The sequence below is a fragment of the Mustelus asterias genome, chromosome 16, assembly GCF_964213995.1.
Source record: "Mustelus asterias chromosome 16, sMusAst1.hap1.1, whole genome shotgun sequence".
In the NCBI taxonomy this organism is placed as follows: Eukaryota; Metazoa; Chordata; class Chondrichthyes; order Carcharhiniformes; family Triakidae; genus Mustelus; species Mustelus asterias.
This window is the reverse complement of record NC_135816.1, coordinates 46736508-46753662: the sequence shown is the minus strand read 5'-3', so window position 1 is coordinate 46753662 and position 17155 is coordinate 46736508. Positions and strand designations below refer to the sequence as shown.

Sequence of the window (17155 nt, the reverse complement as noted above, 5' to 3'; positions counted from 1 at the left end):
ACCTGCCCCACCCCGGCTGAGGCGCACGCGCCCAACCTGCCCCGCCCCGGTTGAGGCGCACGCGCAGGTCCCGAGCGGCCGCGCCCCCTCTCCGCCCCCCAATTTGGAGCCGTGCAGACGCGGCGCGTGCACACCGCTGGGAGGCGCAGGCGCACTGGCGCTGATATGCTCGATGGCGGCGCCGGTGGTGGCGCTGCTGGAGGCCGGCTGGCTGGGTGAAACACAGAGGCTGAATAACGGGATGGAGCTGTGAGGCGGGATCGGTGTGTCGTCGCCTTCCCCCCCCCACCCCCGTCCCCCGGCTTGAGCGGAGACCGATGTTTGTCCGCTCGCTTGTCCCGATGCGGTGGCGGAGCCTGGTTTCTGATGGTCGCTGCTGAGCCTCAGTGAAGGCGGCGGCGGCTGGCTGGCTGGCCGGCTCTGGGGTTTTACTGTTTACCTCCCTCTCCCTCCTCAGCTCACCATGTCCGGGAAACACTTCAAAGGACCTGAAGTTAGTTGCTGCGTTAAATATGTTTTGTTCGGCTTCAACATAGTGTTTTGGGTAAGTGTTGCCGGCTGTTGTTTACACAGAGTGACCGGGCACCCACCCGGGAGTCTTTTGTCTGACTCCGGCCCTCGGGACTTTCTTTTCCTTGTCTCTGGGACTGTGTTTTTTTTTGTTCTGACAATCTTCAGATCCCCTCGTTTCAGGCTGATCTGGAGGAAAAGTCCGCAGCTCGTAGTTTGTGGAGTATTTTACAAACCAGCAAGAGCTTCCAATAATTTCAGTGCCGAAAATGTGGCAGAAGCCGCGTTTAAGAAGGACCAATTATTGCCAAATGTTTTAGTTTTGAGTTGATTTTCTTGCTCATCGATTGCTCGAAGCTGTTTGCCCGTTGACTTTCTCCTTTTGTTTGATTCCACCCAATAGTGCAAATGATCAGAGGGAACATGATTCGCTTTTTAAAAAAACAAAATCCCTAATTCCTGTCCAGATTTCATCAGCCAGTATCTCTGTAAATGCACATTTTGTATTCTTCTAACAAAAAATCTGTTGATTTAAATAGTTGGGACAGCAAAGTGTCACCGCTTTGGAAATTACAGCGTGCTCTTAGTCACTTGTGGATACGGCGTTGCCCAATTTTAAGATTTTGGTTACAATTTAATAAAATAACAACTAAAAAAGTAGGGTTTCTTTTTACAATTTTTATGGCATCGGCTTAAAAATTGAGTAGACTAATAAAAAGGCAATTGTCTGTAAAGAGTGAGGTTTGAAGATTTAAAGGAGTTCGGTTCACAACCAAAGTGGCCTTTGAGGTGAATAGGATGCATGTTTGTGTGTTCCCTGCTTTTATTAAAATGTATCGCTAAGAAGTGGTCCTGCTTGATCATTCACATAAGGCACTTAAATGATTTGAGTTAATATGATGTAAACATTTTAAATACCGAAGATTAAAAATAGATGTATGACAAATAGCAAGCTTTTGAGGTTGTTGTTGCAGTGCATTACCATTACTTTTCCTTTTGCAATTATTTGTAAAATGAAATGCAAAAGGCGAACATCCATAAATCTACTATTACATTAATCTCAAATCTTTCATCAATTTGCTAGTGTTGTTTGTTGGTGTCATCTTCTTTCCAGAAGCTTGACTGCCATGGGTTTCCACCTGTTTGCCCTGTGCTGCCCATACGCATTCCATTTAGATCAACTGCATCCAGTCTATTATACCCATCATCCATTTTCTTCTCCTCCTGCGTTTTCTGTTGATCTTTCCAATAATTCTGCCTATTGACTGCTCCAATTGTATGACCAAAATATTGTACCTTTCTCTCTTTGTGCGCTAATTTCCTTTTTTTTGCGGCCATATCCAGCTGTTTCTCATTAGTCCTTCTGTCTGTCTACAATATGTAGAGCATCCTCCTACATGTCCACATCCCAAATTAAATCCTCATATCAGTCGACTATGTCTCTGAAGCATGTAATGTAGATGATAAATAGGAGCATCTCAGTATTGTTATCCTAAGATTCAAGTTCAATTTCAGTTAATATCTTTCAATTTGTCAAAGCTGGTCTTGGCCAATCCAATTCTCCTTCGGATTTCGCAATCACATTACCCATTATCTGTGATAATCTGCCCAAGGCATGTGGACTTTTTCAGTTGTTCCAGGACTGATCCATTTGCTTCAGTTTTTACTTCCAGCATTAGGTCTCTAGATCACCATTCTCTTGGTCCTCTTCACACACATTCGTAATCTGTCTTCTGCATTTTTACTTTGTTTACAATTTCCAGTAGTGCCTCTTCTGACATTGCAGCAAGTGCAGCCTCTTCTGACACTGCAGCAAGTGCAGTGTCATCTGTGCAGCTCAAGTTGTTGACGTTTGACCTATCAATGTTTGCTAATCTATATGGTTGGAAATTTGGAGTGTAACATCACTGCTAATGCTGACAGCAATTGATGAGTTTCCTTGATGAGTATATTTAAATGGCAGGCAGGTGAGGGAAAGAACAGGAAGACCATTTGGTTGGTGGTTCAATTAATGAGGATGTGAAGTGATGGTCTATTTTCTTTGGAAGTAACAGTATGCTTTCAGTTACCTGACCACGTGTTGTTGCCCTGTTGTGAGCTCTTTGGTGTGAGCTAAAGTTTTAAAATATATAGATTTATTCAATAAACCACAGGGCTTAAAATGAATATCAGTAGACTAAGAAAATTGGCAGCATACAGACTAGCCAAATTTCTGTCAAATTAATTATGGCATCTCATTGATCCATGGTGTCATGTAGTGAGCATGAATCAATATCTGGAACCGAAAAGCTTGTGGTGTCGTGTCACTGTTATTGAGCAGTTATCATGAACCAGAAGATGCTATGAACTTTGCAATTTGAAAAAAAATACAGTTGCAAAATTGCATTAAATTATTAATAACGATATATTGATTCTCAATTTGTTTTAGATATTTGCCATTTAAAATTGTGCTTCGTGAAATATAGTCAAATAATTTCTGAAACTTCCTGGATATGTAGGCCTGCAGTGAAGACCCAATAATAGCAATGCTATGTGATAATTTCAAACTGGGCCATTGAACCTGATCAACAGGTGGAGATGTTGGTGTAACAGCAGTCTTACTGGACTAATACTCCAGAAGTCTAGAAAAATTAACTCGAGACATGTGTTCAAATCCCACCATGGAAGCTGGTGGAATTTAAATTCAAATTCATAAAAAAAATCTGGAAGCTATCATCCATTGTCATAATTCACTAATGCCCTTCAAGAAAATAAATCTGCCGTCCTTATCCGGTCTGGTCTACATGTGACTCCAGATCCACAGAAATGTGGTTGACTCTAAAATGGCCCAGCAAGCCACTCTGTTCAAGGGCCAAGAGGGATGATGAATCCTAGCTTGGCCAGTGCCAAAGAATAAAATAAAAAGAGACAGATAGCATGGATAGTAATCCTGAATCTGGAGTGAGATGAAGGTCATTTTGGTTCAGGGTTGGTTGACTTCAAGTTCTAATGCTCTTCTGAGGTTTAGATTGTGAATATGTATCATAATAGCTCTGTCTGTATATTTGATAAGAGGTAAGCAGGCAATTCCTTGCTCATTTCAATATTTATAATTTCCAGCAGAAAATGTTTCATGGTGTCACCAAGGTGTTCATATCTACGTAGTGTATTCAGAAGTGTGTTGTACCACTTCAATTATCATGCATTTTATACCGCACCAGAATGGCTTGCTATTTCAGACATAGGTTTGCATTGTCGGCTGTGGCTCAGTGGATAGCACTCTTGCCTCTCAGTCAGAAAGTTGTGCATTCAAATTGCACCCCAGAGACCTGAGCATAAAAATCAAGGCTGATTCCCCACTGCAACACTAAGGGAATACTGCACTGAGTAAAACATCCCGTGATACTATTTTTGAAGAGGAGGAGAGGAGTTATCCCTGGTGCCGTGACCAATGTTTATTCTCCATCAACAGCCAAAAACAGACTATTTATCATATTGCTGTGTCTGGGACCTTGATGTATGGAAATTGGCTGAGGTGTTTCCTACATTTCAGCAACAACCGCACTTAAAAGGAATATTCATAGAATATTCCAAACACTTTACAAGAGGTCATGGAAGGCACTATACAAATGCAAGTCTTTCTTTTCAAATGTCCAGACAATTATGAATGCCGTCAGCTACTTCTGTTCTCTTTGTTTTTTTTAATCAATACAGATAGGCGTAAAAGAAATGGGCAATTTACATGCATCATAAAGGGGGACTGAAATGTCTAGGGAGTTTCATTGACAAAGATCTATGGATTAGTAAACACTGTTTTGCATGCTGAGACACTGGAGCAGCAATTAAGCAAATAAAATATTGAACTATATGGGGAATAAGGTACAAATCAGATAACATCTGTGTTTAATGATATGCTAAAACTGTGCAGTATTTTGCTCAGACTGTATGATGAGTACGGTTCATTTTTGGTTATTTTGAGGAACAAGGGGGGCATTCAGTCCCTGGAGGAGAGCCATGAAGCTTATTCTTAATGTCAAAGGACTGATTGTGCAGATACAAAACAACATTCGTCCATTAGGGAATAGAGTGAAGTAGTGGAAGGATTCACAGGCCAACTAACAATCTGATGACAGACCTTGATGTGAAAGCTCCTTCCATGGCCACAACCATCTTTATACCAGCTCTTATAATACTTGTTCTTATGCTTACAGGAGTAATGGGTGAATGGGCCTTGAAGTTCTTACAGGCAGTAGAGATTTGGGAGTTTATCTTGAATGGAAGATAGGAGGCCAGTCTTGAGCTAACAAAGGCAATAGATAACTTCAACCTTATGGATGCTGTAAGATGTGAAGCTGGTCAGGAGTGTTAGAATGGCCTAGTCTAGAGACAGCAAGCAACGAGATTGGAGTGGGGTGAGGTTACCTTCTTTGCATTGAATGTGCGTATCATAATTCAGAGCCAAAGCTTTGGTTTCTGCCCACCAGGAATAAGGACTAATTTGAGGAAAAATCTGGCCTTCTCAGTCTTAAAAGTAGGGGATTGGAAGGGAAGTTTGTAAAACAATACAGAATTGTAAAAATAATATATAGTACAATAATATCTGCTGTTGTATTAGAGGGAAATGAGGAAAAGGATGTTGTGGGTAGTGGAAGCAGGATGGGCCAAAGCTGTCCTTACCTGTACCAACTTGTTTACTGGTTTATCCAGGAATACTGTGTTTAAATATGGGTGTGGTTCCAGTAATAGATGTGAGATGCTTTGATTGCTTTCAGTTGAAATCCTGTATTTCATACTGGGCGTAGTTGCAATTTATTGTACCACTTTTGGAAAAAAGCAACACGGATTGCAATGCAGATGGAACTGTGTATTCAGATATGCCAGTCTATATAAGGAAAATTAACGTGTTATTTTTAAAGCATATGGGTCACACCTAAATGGTTTATTTTAATTAAAAATAACCAGTAATGTGTATTTTTTAAAAGTGAAATTTCAGGACACTACTAAATCACATTGTTAACACTAATGAGTTCAGTGTGAAACAATGAAATATTAAAATGATAGTTTGAAAATGCTAGCAAAGCAGCATCTCATTTTTCATTCTGAAATATGATTTTTTTTATTGAAAAGTATGTAGTGTGAACTATGCATGGGGGCCTACCAACTCTTGGGAACTGAAGTAAAATTTCTTGATTTTTAACAAGTGTTTTGAGGTTTGGATTCCAGCATTTTGCCCGTTCTCTGAAAATCATGCAATTGGTCTTGATCATTTAAAGTAATTTATCGCAAATGCTGTACTTTGCAAAATTACTAATACTTCATCTTATTGGAGCGAGAGCAAATGGAAGGTTGTCAATAGGAAATTGAGAATATATTGCTACTTTTATTGTACTGTTTTCCTTAGTGAGTTTTGTTAAAATAGAAAGTATTGAAAATACTCAGTGGGTCAGGCATCATCAGAGTTAAGGCATCAGAATTAATGTTGCAGGTAAATGACCTTTCATGGAAAAAGTTAGAGATGTAACATGTTTTAGATGAGGAACGAGGGGAGGGAAACAAAGAACAAAAAGGAAAGTCTGTGATGGTGTGTAAAACGGAGAGATTAAAAGGCAAAAGGATTGGTAATGAAACAAGAGATAATTGGTGTGACCTGGGGAGGTGTACATAGCAGAATCATCAGCTAATTTCTGGAAAAAATGGGAGCAGTGCTTATGTGGAATTATTAAATTTGATATTGGTTGTAAAGTGGCTAATCAAAAAATGAGGTGCTGTTTTTCAGCAGTATAGGAGGTCAAGGCTAGAGTTGGAAGGGAGGTGAAACATTAGAATAACAAGTGAGATTCACGATCACACTTGTGATTTGTACAGAGGTGTTTCCCAAAGTGATCACCCAGTCAATGTTTGATCTCCCCAATGTCGAGGAGACTGCATTATGAGCAGCAAATAAAGTAGCACAAGTAAATTGCTGTTTCTCCTGGAAGGTGTGTTTGGTCCTTTGGGGCAACAGAATAAGAAGAAAAACATGCAATTAAATAAAGGCTAGATATCTGCCCTGGAGAAGTGTTTGAGTGGTTCTTGGGCTGTGGGCAACACTGCTAAAAGTGCAGGTATTACCTGTCTTGTCTTGTGAAATTCTTTGAGCATTGCAGTTCTTGAAATGATGGTGTTAGGTAGGTAATTATAACGTAACATCCCTGAAGAAACAGCAACCAAGGGGAGGGAGTTGAGTTGAAGGGACTTTGAACTAGTGTTTCAAGAAAATTATTGTACTTTTCCTATGCATTGGTAGAGATCATAGGAATGGATGATGTCCAAAGCCCATAAAGTAGTCGTTGTGGTGTTTGAAGCTGTGCCCATCCCGGTGAGGGGAAAGTGTTTAATTATGCTTCCAACTTGAGTCCTGTGGAGAGTTTTCTCCTCTGTTAGTTTGCTGATTGTCCAACTTGGGCCAGGGATCAAGTCATAAGATTGTTATGTAATTTCAGCCCTGCTTTGTACTTATGATATTTGCATAACTGCATTTACTGCCAATGCATGCCCAGTTGTAATGTTTTGGGCTGTCAATGCAAACGACAGAGTAGGCAGTGACCAGAAGCAGAGATGCTTATCAAATAGTTATTAAAGACCGATTTAAAAAGCTTCACCTTCTCTGAGTCAGTGGGGAAGAAAGGAGCTGAGGGAGGGGAGGCTTCTGACAGCTGCAATTCCGGATTATAACCTCTATATTCTGCCTTTGGAGCTCCGGAGTTTCTTCCAGTTGGATCTTATTCTAATCCTGAAGCTGTTCAATCAGTTTCTGATCCCCGCGGGTGTGTGGGTCAGGCATGGCCTCCCTGTGCACTCTGAATCACTCGCTCTGGAGCCTTTTCCCCTTAAACTTTCGTACCGGGCAGTAGCCCTGGAACTTCAAATATTATGGTGTTTGCAATCTGGAATTACGGCCATTATGGCTGGATCAGCTGCCTCCCTTCCAACACCATGCGATCACGCCCAGACTGCCTGCCCACATGGGGTTCAGCAACTGGGTGAAGTGCTTGGGAATCAAAGTTCCAGCCAGCATTGTTTCTCCTGGAAATGATGCCATTGGTTTTCCATGCATGCACAGACAAGTGTGCGTGTGTAGGTGGGTTTCGGCAGCCATCTTCAGTTGGCAGGAGATGCAATGTATTTACATAACTGGTTAAGTTAAGCCTCTGATTAATGGTACTGATGTGTGACTCGGCAGTAGCAGTGTCAGCAAGGGAGGTAGAGAGAAAATGGAATTACAGGCCAGTCAGCCTGACATCGGTAGTGGGTCAAATTCCAGAGTCCATTGTCAAAGATTTTATAGCAGAGGACTTGGAAAATAGTAGTAGAATCGGACAGAGTCAGCATGGATTTATGAAAGGGAAATTATGCTTGTCAAATTTACTGGAATTCTTTGAGGATATAACTAATGGAATTGATGAGGGGGAGCCAGTAGATGTGGTTTGTTTGGGCTTTCTGAAGGTTTTTGACAAGGTCCCATGCAAGAGGTTGGCAAGTAATGTATAAAGCACATGGGTTGGGGATAGTTTATTGAGATGGGTAGAAAACTGGTGGCAGTCAGGAAACAAAGTAGGAATAAATGGGTCTTTTTCCAAATCCCGCATAGTGACTAGTGAAGTACCACAGGGATCGGTGCTAGGACCTCAGCTATTCACAATATATATTAATGATTTAGATAAGGCAACTAAATGCAATATCCCCCAATTTGCAAATTACACAATGCTGGGTGAGCTGTGAGGAGGATGCAGAACTGCTTCAATGTGATTTGGACAAGCTGAGTGAATGGGCAAATGCATGGCAGAAGCAGTATAATGTGGATAAATGTGAGGTTATCCACTTTGATAGCAAAAACAGGAAGGCAGATTATTATCTGAATGGGTATAAATTGAGAGGGGAATGTGCAATGAGACCTGGGAGTCCTCTTACACCAGTCACTAAAGGTAAGCGTGCTGGTGCAGCAGGTAGTAAAGAAGGCAAATTGTATTTTGGCCTTCATAGCAAGAGGGTTCAAGTACAAGAGCAAGGATATCTTGCTGCACTTCTACAAGGCCTTGGTGAGGCCATACCTGGAATATTGTGTGCAGTTTTGGTATCTTTATCTGAGAAAGGATGTTCCTGCTATAGAGGGAATGCAGCGAAGGTTAACCAGACTGATTCCTAGGATGGAAGAGAGATTGTGTCAGTCAGGATATGAGCTGGAGTTCAGAAGAATGAGAAGGGGATCTCATAAAAACTTAAGTTCCAACAGGACTAGACAGGGTAAATGCAGGAAGGATGTTCCCAATGGTGGGGGTGTCCAGAACCAGAGATCATAGTCTAATGATACGGGATAAACCTTTTAGGACTGAGATGAGGAGAAACTCCTTCACCCAGAGAGTGGTGAGTTTGTGCAATTCACACCACAGAAAGCAGTTGAGGCCAAAACATTGTATGTTTTCAAGAAGGAGTTAGATGTAGCTCTTGGGGCCAAGTGGATTAAAGAATATGGAGAAAGACGGGTTCAGGCTATTAAGTTGGATGATAATGAATAATGCCAAAGGCTTGAAGAGCCGAATGGCCTAATTCCGGCTCCTATGATGTATGTTTCTATGTCTTTGAAGACCAGGGAATGGTGAGCCGAGCACTTCAGTGGTGTGAATGCCACTGATCAGCACGCACCTGGATATTGCCCTGTTCTAGCTTTAGGTTGGCAACAGCTGCTTCATTATTGGAAAGAAGCTAAACATTGTGTAGTTGTCAACAAATGTCCTGTTTTTCAATGCTATGACAGAATTGCAGCTGAGAATGTTTGAGCAAATTATGGTGCCCAGGGAACTCTTACAATGTTTGACCTCCATCGACCACGATCTCTTCCTCTGTCAAGTATAATTCTAGCCTTTGAAGGGTTTTCCTGTTGGTCCCTACTGACCTTAGCTTCTTTGGGCAATGCTACCTTTGTATTGAAGACAGGCACTCAAGTGGCCCAGCATTCTGTTCTTGCATTATGCCTGTGATCAGGTCGGGATCCAAGTCACTTTGGTGGGATCTGAACCTAAGCATCAGTGATGTAGGTGCTGTTGATGACTACATCTATTTCCTTGGTTATTAGGAGCAGACTGCTGGATTTGCAGTTTGTGGGTTTTTTTCTGTTGAGTATGGTGTATCCAAAGAATTTTTCAAATTGTCAGGTAGACGATTGGCAAAGCTGTACTGATTTTTTTCAATATTTGATCTCTGCATGTGTCAATGCTGTCAAGGTCACATTTATTGCCCATTACTAGTTGCTGCGAAAAAGTAGTTGTAACCACTACCTTGAACTATTGTAATCATTTGTGGTAATCATGTTCCTACAATATTGTTAGACAGGGAATTCTAGCATATTTACCAGTGGAAATGAAGGAACTTGGAGAAAAAGATCAAAATAACAACTGAAATTTGTAATAAAATATGCACCAAAGGATACATTCCAAGTGACTTGGGATATTCATTATTTAAGATACCTCATGGAGTGCAATTGGTTTAGATCTGTAAGCTTAAATAACTCATCTCATTAAAGTGACCATGAAATTTATAATAGAAATAGTAATGCATTTTATCTAGAGATTGGTGAAATGCAGTCTGGATTTAGACCTGGAGTAAGCACAATTTTTGACACACATCTTGAAGTAGACAGGAACATATATATGCTTCATAAATGGTGGAAAAGCATTTGATCATGTTTATTACCCAAAGTTAATATATATGTTGCTGAAATGTGATATTTGATGGTAAAGTTGAGATTTGTCCAGAATCTATGTCTGGATTGGAAAATGAGTATCAGGCTAGAAAAGGGACAGGCAATCTCGCACATGTTAAGTGAAGGGAGGAGCGCAACAAGGTTGTGTACTGTCATCAAAATTACTCGGCCTGTACACACAACAAATATTCGGAGGTAAAAGCAAAATACTGCGGACGTTGGAATCTGAAACAACAGAAAATGCTGGAAAATCTCAGCAGGTCTGACAGCATCTGTCGAGAGAGAATAGAGTAAGAAGTCTCACAACACCAGGTTAAAGTCCAACAGGTTTATTTGGTAGCAAAAGCCACCTGACGAAGGAGCAGCACTCCAAAAGCTTGTGTGGCTTTTGCTACCAAATAAACCTGTTGGACTTTAACCTGGTGTTGAGGCTTCTTACTGTGTTTACCCCAGTCCAACGCCGGCATCTCCACATCGAGAGAGAATAGAGCCAGCGTTTCGAGTCAGGATGACCCTTCGTCAGAGCCTTTGGAGAGTCAGATGAACTTCCAGGGTTTAAAGTTGAAGACCAGAATCTAACAAGCTTGCAATACACTGACAGCTCAAAGCTACTTGCATAATTAAGAGGCCCTATAAAATATCATAGGCCAAGTAAAATGGAGAAGTTTAGAATATGGATTGAATATGGGCATCAAAAAGACACAAACAATGCTAGTCAGAAGGGAGACATAAAAAAAAAGTGAAGATTGAAGTAGATGGTGTCACACTGGAACAAGTGGATAAGTTTATCTATTTAGGACAAATGAAAAGCTGGGATGTGATGCTGAATTCAGAAGAAGGATAGAGATAGCCAGAAGTAATTTTGTGAAGATGAAGGATGTGTTAACAACAAGAAAACTCAAGCTTGTGACAAGAAAAACACTCAAATTGCTACATTGCTCCATTACCCTGTATGCCTCAGAAACCTCAAATAGATAAAGATCTGTAGACGAATATCGAAGAAAATTTGGATGCCAAGATGTATGCTTAAAATTCCATTTACAGACTATATGACAAATGAAGAGGTGCTTAAAATTACAAGAACAAAAATGAAAATCGTATCCAGAAAATAAAATGTCAATACTTCAACCATTTGATCAGAGCTGAAAAGCTCGACATCTATGCTAGAGAGCAAAATGGAGGGCAGCCGAAATAGTCAGTCCAGGTGCGATTGGACAATCGATGTCACCGTGTAGTTGCAGCAAGCTACATTGGATCTGAGAATGGCACGCCAGACAGATATCATGATGTACCATGACAGAAGACCTTCTGGTAGGAGAAGCTACAAGAAGAGGCAGAGAGGGGGGGAAAGAAGGGACAGCAGTTATATATCCAAGTCAAGATACTGTGTGATGGAGTGGAATCTGGGATTATAGTATTCCCTTCTTGCTGGCAGAGGATCTTTTATGTTCTCCTTACAGGACAGTTGTGATCACCACCTAATCCAAAAGTCAACATTTAGGACCACTTCTTAGTGACAGCCTAGATTATGTTTCTGACTTTGAGATGAGAATTCACCTATAACTCACATTCCAGTGTCTATTTTAAAAGTAATCGTTTTGGTTGTAAAGTGCTTTGGTGTGCGAGTGCAAGCTTTTAATACAAAATTTGAGAACGGTATTACATCTGACATTAAAGGGTTAAAAGCATTTTCAATACATTGCAACCATTACACAATATTGTGATGGTATAGCCGAGAATGGATTTGTGTATGGAATATTTTCGGCAGGTATTATTTAGCTGAGACAGTTTTTTTCTATATTGGTATATATCTCAAATAAAACGTTACTTTCTAAAATTCAAGAGACAAAATTACATTATAGAGTGAAGTAAACCTTTAATATACATGTTGTAATTCAAGTAGAATGTAATTATGAATTGCAATGCCAGCTGACTTTGACTCCCAAGTAAATTTTTTGAAATACATTAAAGTGCTTCTAATGCTTGTCATTTAATTTTGAAATTTGAGTGGAAAAATTTATAGTTTGCAGTGCTCACTTTAAAACGTGGACAGATGCTATGTACTATTTACTCCAATATAATTGCTGTGGTTAACTCTTCATCCAATAGAAAGCAAAATGTTCTATTCTGAAGACCTGTACCCATCTCCTTGTTGGTTTGTAAGGTACAAGTCAGGTGCCCTTGGGTTCTGCTGCATTGTAAATGCTTTTTGTTTTCTACTCTTACTATTTTTTTTGTAACATCTTATCCTAATTTAAGATAAAGGCATTTTATGTACGTGTACTTTGAAGTACCCTGCATTAAAGTAAACAAAACTATCACTTTTGATTTAATTACCGATCAAATCGTATAGATGATTATTTAACTAGAAACAATGTGGGGAAAAGGCAGGATAATGGCACAAAGTCATATGTTAATTCGGAGAGCTGGTGCAGACACTGGGCCGAATCACCGCCTCATGCACCAGAATGATTGTGGTTGAGCTGATCAGCTGTTGTCTGCATGACAATCAAAGGGCAAAAAATAATCTTGGTCTCACTCACAACGAATAAAGAGAATAAAATTGCTGGGAGATTTATTTTCATTCATGGGATGTGGGCGTCACTGGCAAGGCCAGCACTTATTGTCCATCCCCCAATGTCCTGTAAAATATCGGTGAGCCGACTTAATGAATGGCTGCAATTGTGCATTGAAGATGAAGGGAGGGAGTTCCATGATTATACATTTGTTTACAATAAAGTCCTGCCTTTTGCAACTTTTATTCACCTATTCATTTCCCCATGCTTAAGCCTTTGTACAGTAAGGAGTCTAACAACACCAGGTTAAAATCCAACAGGTTTATTTGGTAGCAAACGCCAGTAGCTTTTGGAGCGCTGCTCCTTTGTCAGGTGAGTGGGAGATCTGCTAACAAACAGCAAGCAGGGCATATAAAGACACAAACTCAATTTACAGAATAATGAATAATGATTGGAATGTGAGTCTTTACAGCTAATCAAGTCTTAAAGGTACAGACAGTGTGAGTGAAGAGAGAATTAAGCACAGGTTAAAAAGATGTGTATTGTCTCCAGCCAGGACAGCCAGTGAGATTTTGCAAGTCCAGGCAAGTTGTGGGGGTTACAGATAGTGTGACATGAACCCAAGATCCCGGTTGAGGCTATCCTCATGTGTGCGGAACCTGGCTATCAGTCTCTGCTCAGCGACTCTGCGCTGTCGTGTGTCGTGGAGTACGCTTACCCGAATATCAGAGGCCGAATGCCCGTGACCGCTGAAGTGCTCCCCAACAGGAAGAGAACAGTCTTGCCTGGTGATTGTCGAGCGGTGTTCATTCATCCGTTAGCTGTAAAGACTCGCATTCCAATCATTATTCATTATTCTGTAAATTGAGTTTGTGTCTTTATATGCCCTGTTTGCTGTTTGTTAGCAGATCTCCCACTCACCCGACAAAGGAGCAGTGCTCCGAAAGCTAGTGGCGTTTGCTACCAAATAAACCTGTTGGACTTTAACCTGGTGTTGTTAGACTCCTTACTGTGTTTACCCCAGTCCAACATCGGCATCTTCACAACATAAGCCTTTGTACACCAGATCATCCATTGTGTGAGCAATTGTTCCCTTATCTGTGTTTTCTTTCTCCACTCATTAAAGGCATGTTTTTATTCTGGTTTATTAATTCTATTCTGGACAGATGTGGCCGCAGTTGGTGGTTGGTGCTGAAAGGCAGAGATCTCTGTATATTCTAACGGAGAGATGGTGTAAGTCTTTGGAAGCAGATCCAGTAGTCCTAGTCCTGGGCAATTATTCTCTCTCGAGCACATTTCCAACAGGGGTGAGCAGCTGTTCCTGGAATGGTTGCAGCTGAAATGTTGCATGAATGGAGAGATTAACCTGGAAATGTCTGAATCCCCCAGACCAGAGCTGCGATAACAACCCTGTTCATTTTGAAATGTTCATCGATTTATTTGTTTTTGTATGTGAAACTTGGGAGTGAGAGGAAGGATAATGCACGATAGCCAGAGTCAAAAGAGAATGTTACTTGGTAATTTTTAAAATGAAAATACTTTGCAATTCTTTGTTAAGTTTTATGCTTGTCTGCCATTTTTGAGATGATTCATGTTTTTCTTAAATGAGGATTGTCTCTTAAATTTTTCAATAAATGTCTTGGATGTTAAAAGAGCAGATGTGTCTTCTGTTACAACATTGAGGTCAGAGGCTTTCCTCGACTATCACACACCATAATTTGCTGTACTGTACCTGCATAAAGCAATGCAGCCCTTCTTGTATTGCTGGAACCTATCTATTTGACTCCCATTTTAAAACATAACCATCATTTGTAATTTCGCCATTTGCGAAATGTAACCCGAGTGAACGCTGCGAATTTAATGTACTGTAAAACTGAAACAAACATTTAATATAAATGCAGTTTGTTATAATTCAGGTAGAATGTAATTATGTATTGCAATAGGAGCTTACTTTGTCTCCCAAGTGTATTTTTGAACCAATGATATATGGTGATTTATTGTCTGAGGTCACATGCCAACCGACACAAGAACAGCTTCTTCCCTGCTGCCATCAGACTTTTGAATGAACCTACTTTGCATTAAGTTGATCTTTCTCTACACCCTAGTTATGACTGTAACACTACATTCTGCACTCTCTTGGTTCCTTCTCTATGAACGGTATGCTTTGTCTGAAGAGTGTGCAAGAAACAGTACTTTTCACTGTATACTAATACATGTGACAATAATGAATCAAATCTAAGTATGAGAGTGCAGAATTTAATGTTCCCAAGTGCTTGCTACCCTTGTCCTTCCAGGTTGTAAAGGTCACCAGTTTGGAAGTTCAATTTTAGAATTATTGGTGCGTTGCTGCAGCATATTGTAGACAGTATTTTCGACAGCCACGGTGGAGGAAATGGTGGATGAGTTGCCAATTAACTTGGCAGTTTTGTCCTGGATGGTGCTGACCTCTTTGAGCATCGAAGCTGCACTCATCCAGGCAAGTGGAAAGTGTTCAGTTACACTCTTGACTTGTACTTTGTAAATCAAAAACTGCAAGAATTCCCAGCCTGTGATCTCCTCAGGATGCTGATAGTGGGGGAGTTAATAATAATGGTGTTGAATGTCAAAGGGAGGTGGATAGACTTCCTCCTGTTGGAGATGGTCATTGCATGACAGCTGCTTGGCAATGTTTCTTCCACATGCAAGCTATATCAAAGATTTTTGTTGCTGCTTCTAATGAGTTAATTAAGTACCTGTCTTGCTTGTTCTTGACATATTCACTTGGCCCGCTATTTCTTTTGTGTGTCATTTATTTATACTCGTGCTTTTCCTCGCATATTAATGAGAAGTGGCGGATCATTGGTCCAGGTGGGGGTGGTGGGGAAAGCATTTACAATGTATTTGTAATTTGCCTGTTACTTGTTCATTGCTGATTACATCCTTTAGTATTTTCTGTCACCCATACCTTAACGTTTCACTCTTGAGGAATTGAAAGAAAGAAGATGAATTTGCATTTATTTAGAACCTTTAGTGCCATAGGTTGTCCCAAATATCTTAAAGGCCAGTGAATTTCTAGTCACTGTTGCTTTGTAGGCAAAGGAGTGGCTAAAGATCCACTCAACTTGTAATGGTTTCTGAAAATTCAATTTCAAACCCATTTCGGTTTGAGCAGCCTAATTCCTTTTGCGAATAATTGACTGGGAAAACCAGTAGCGCACACCATTGACTGATGGTGCAAAATAGTAGAACATGAGATTAACTGAGAAAGGGCAATTTCTATAAAACCAGAAATTGGAAAATACCATTTCCAGTTCATAAATATTGGACCTTCATCAGAAAATGGGAATGCAATACTCAAAAAGAAAAATGGTTGGGAGAGGCGAATGGAAGGTTAATTTTGTCTTGCATACATTGCTTCAAATTGAAAGTATAGAAATCTTTCTTGCTCTAACCGGAAGTATTGTATAATTTTATATGTAGCTCACTCAGTGATTTTGTCACATGTACCCAGCACTGATTCCAAAGTCTTATAGCTGTATTATAAGCTGATAAGTTAATATTTGTTATAATACATATATGAACATCTGCTCTACATAATGTGTTGTTGTATGTTTTGTTTTGCAGATGCTTGGAGCAGCATTTCTTGGAATAGGCCTCTGGGCATGGGCTGAAAAGGTATTTTGCAGAAGCATGGACTTTGTACAAGATGCAGTCAAGCCTAATTTACATAACTTTTGCATGCAATCTTTTCTCTGGGAAAAAATGCATCTTCTATTGTAAGAACTAGTAACATTTGAAGGAGGAAGGACCATTTGTCACAGTACATATAAATTGGATTCTGAAGTATTTTCACTTCAGTCCCTTTTTATTCTTTGTTCACCGACTTGAACAACATTGGAAAGCCAACATTTATTTCCCATCCCTGATAATTCATCGCCACCTTCTCAAGGGCAATGTTCTTGAACTGCTGCAGTTGTTAGGTAAAGAGTTCCAGGATATTTACCCAGTGGCAAAAAGGAATGGTGATATATTTCTAAGTCAAGTGAGTATGTCGCTTGAAGGGAAGCTTCTAAGTGGTGCTGTTCCCATCCACCTGCTGTGAACCATAGAATCTCTACAGTGCAGAAGAGACCATTTGGCCTATTGAGTCTGCATTGACTCTCTGAAAGAGCATCTTACCCAGTCTCCCCCCGAACCTACACATCTTCAGACACTCAGGCAATTTTAGCCTGGCCAATCCACCTGACCACATCTTTAGACTATGGGAGGAAACCCACCCAGACATGGAGAATGTGCAAACTCTACACAGTTAGCCAAGGAAGGCCGAATCAAACCTATGTCCCTGGTGCTGAGGCAGCAGTGCTAACCACTGTGCTGCACATTCTTGTGCTTATTCTTCTAGTCAGTTGTGGTCACTGGTTTGGGAAGTGCA

The 17155-nt window shown here is 40.5% G+C and overlaps 1 protein-coding gene across 2 annotated transcripts in view; it reads left to right on the top strand.

Annotated features, from left to right (window-relative positions):
- The first annotated feature begins 113 nt into the window (after positions 1–113).
- Positions 114–17155, top strand: part of tspan17 (tetraspanin 17) — a 42449-nt gene continuing 25407 nt past the window's right edge. The window contains exons 1-2 of one of the 2 annotated variants that reach the window (XM_078231041.1): positions 114–544; positions 16348–16398. In XM_078231041.1, the coding sequence (XP_078087167.1) occupies positions 464–544; positions 16348–16398 (132 nt within the window). In that variant the 5' untranslated portion in view covers positions 114–463. The remainder of the gene's footprint in view (positions 545–16347; positions 16399–17155) is intronic. The other variant, XR_013499783.1, reaches the window with a different exon arrangement.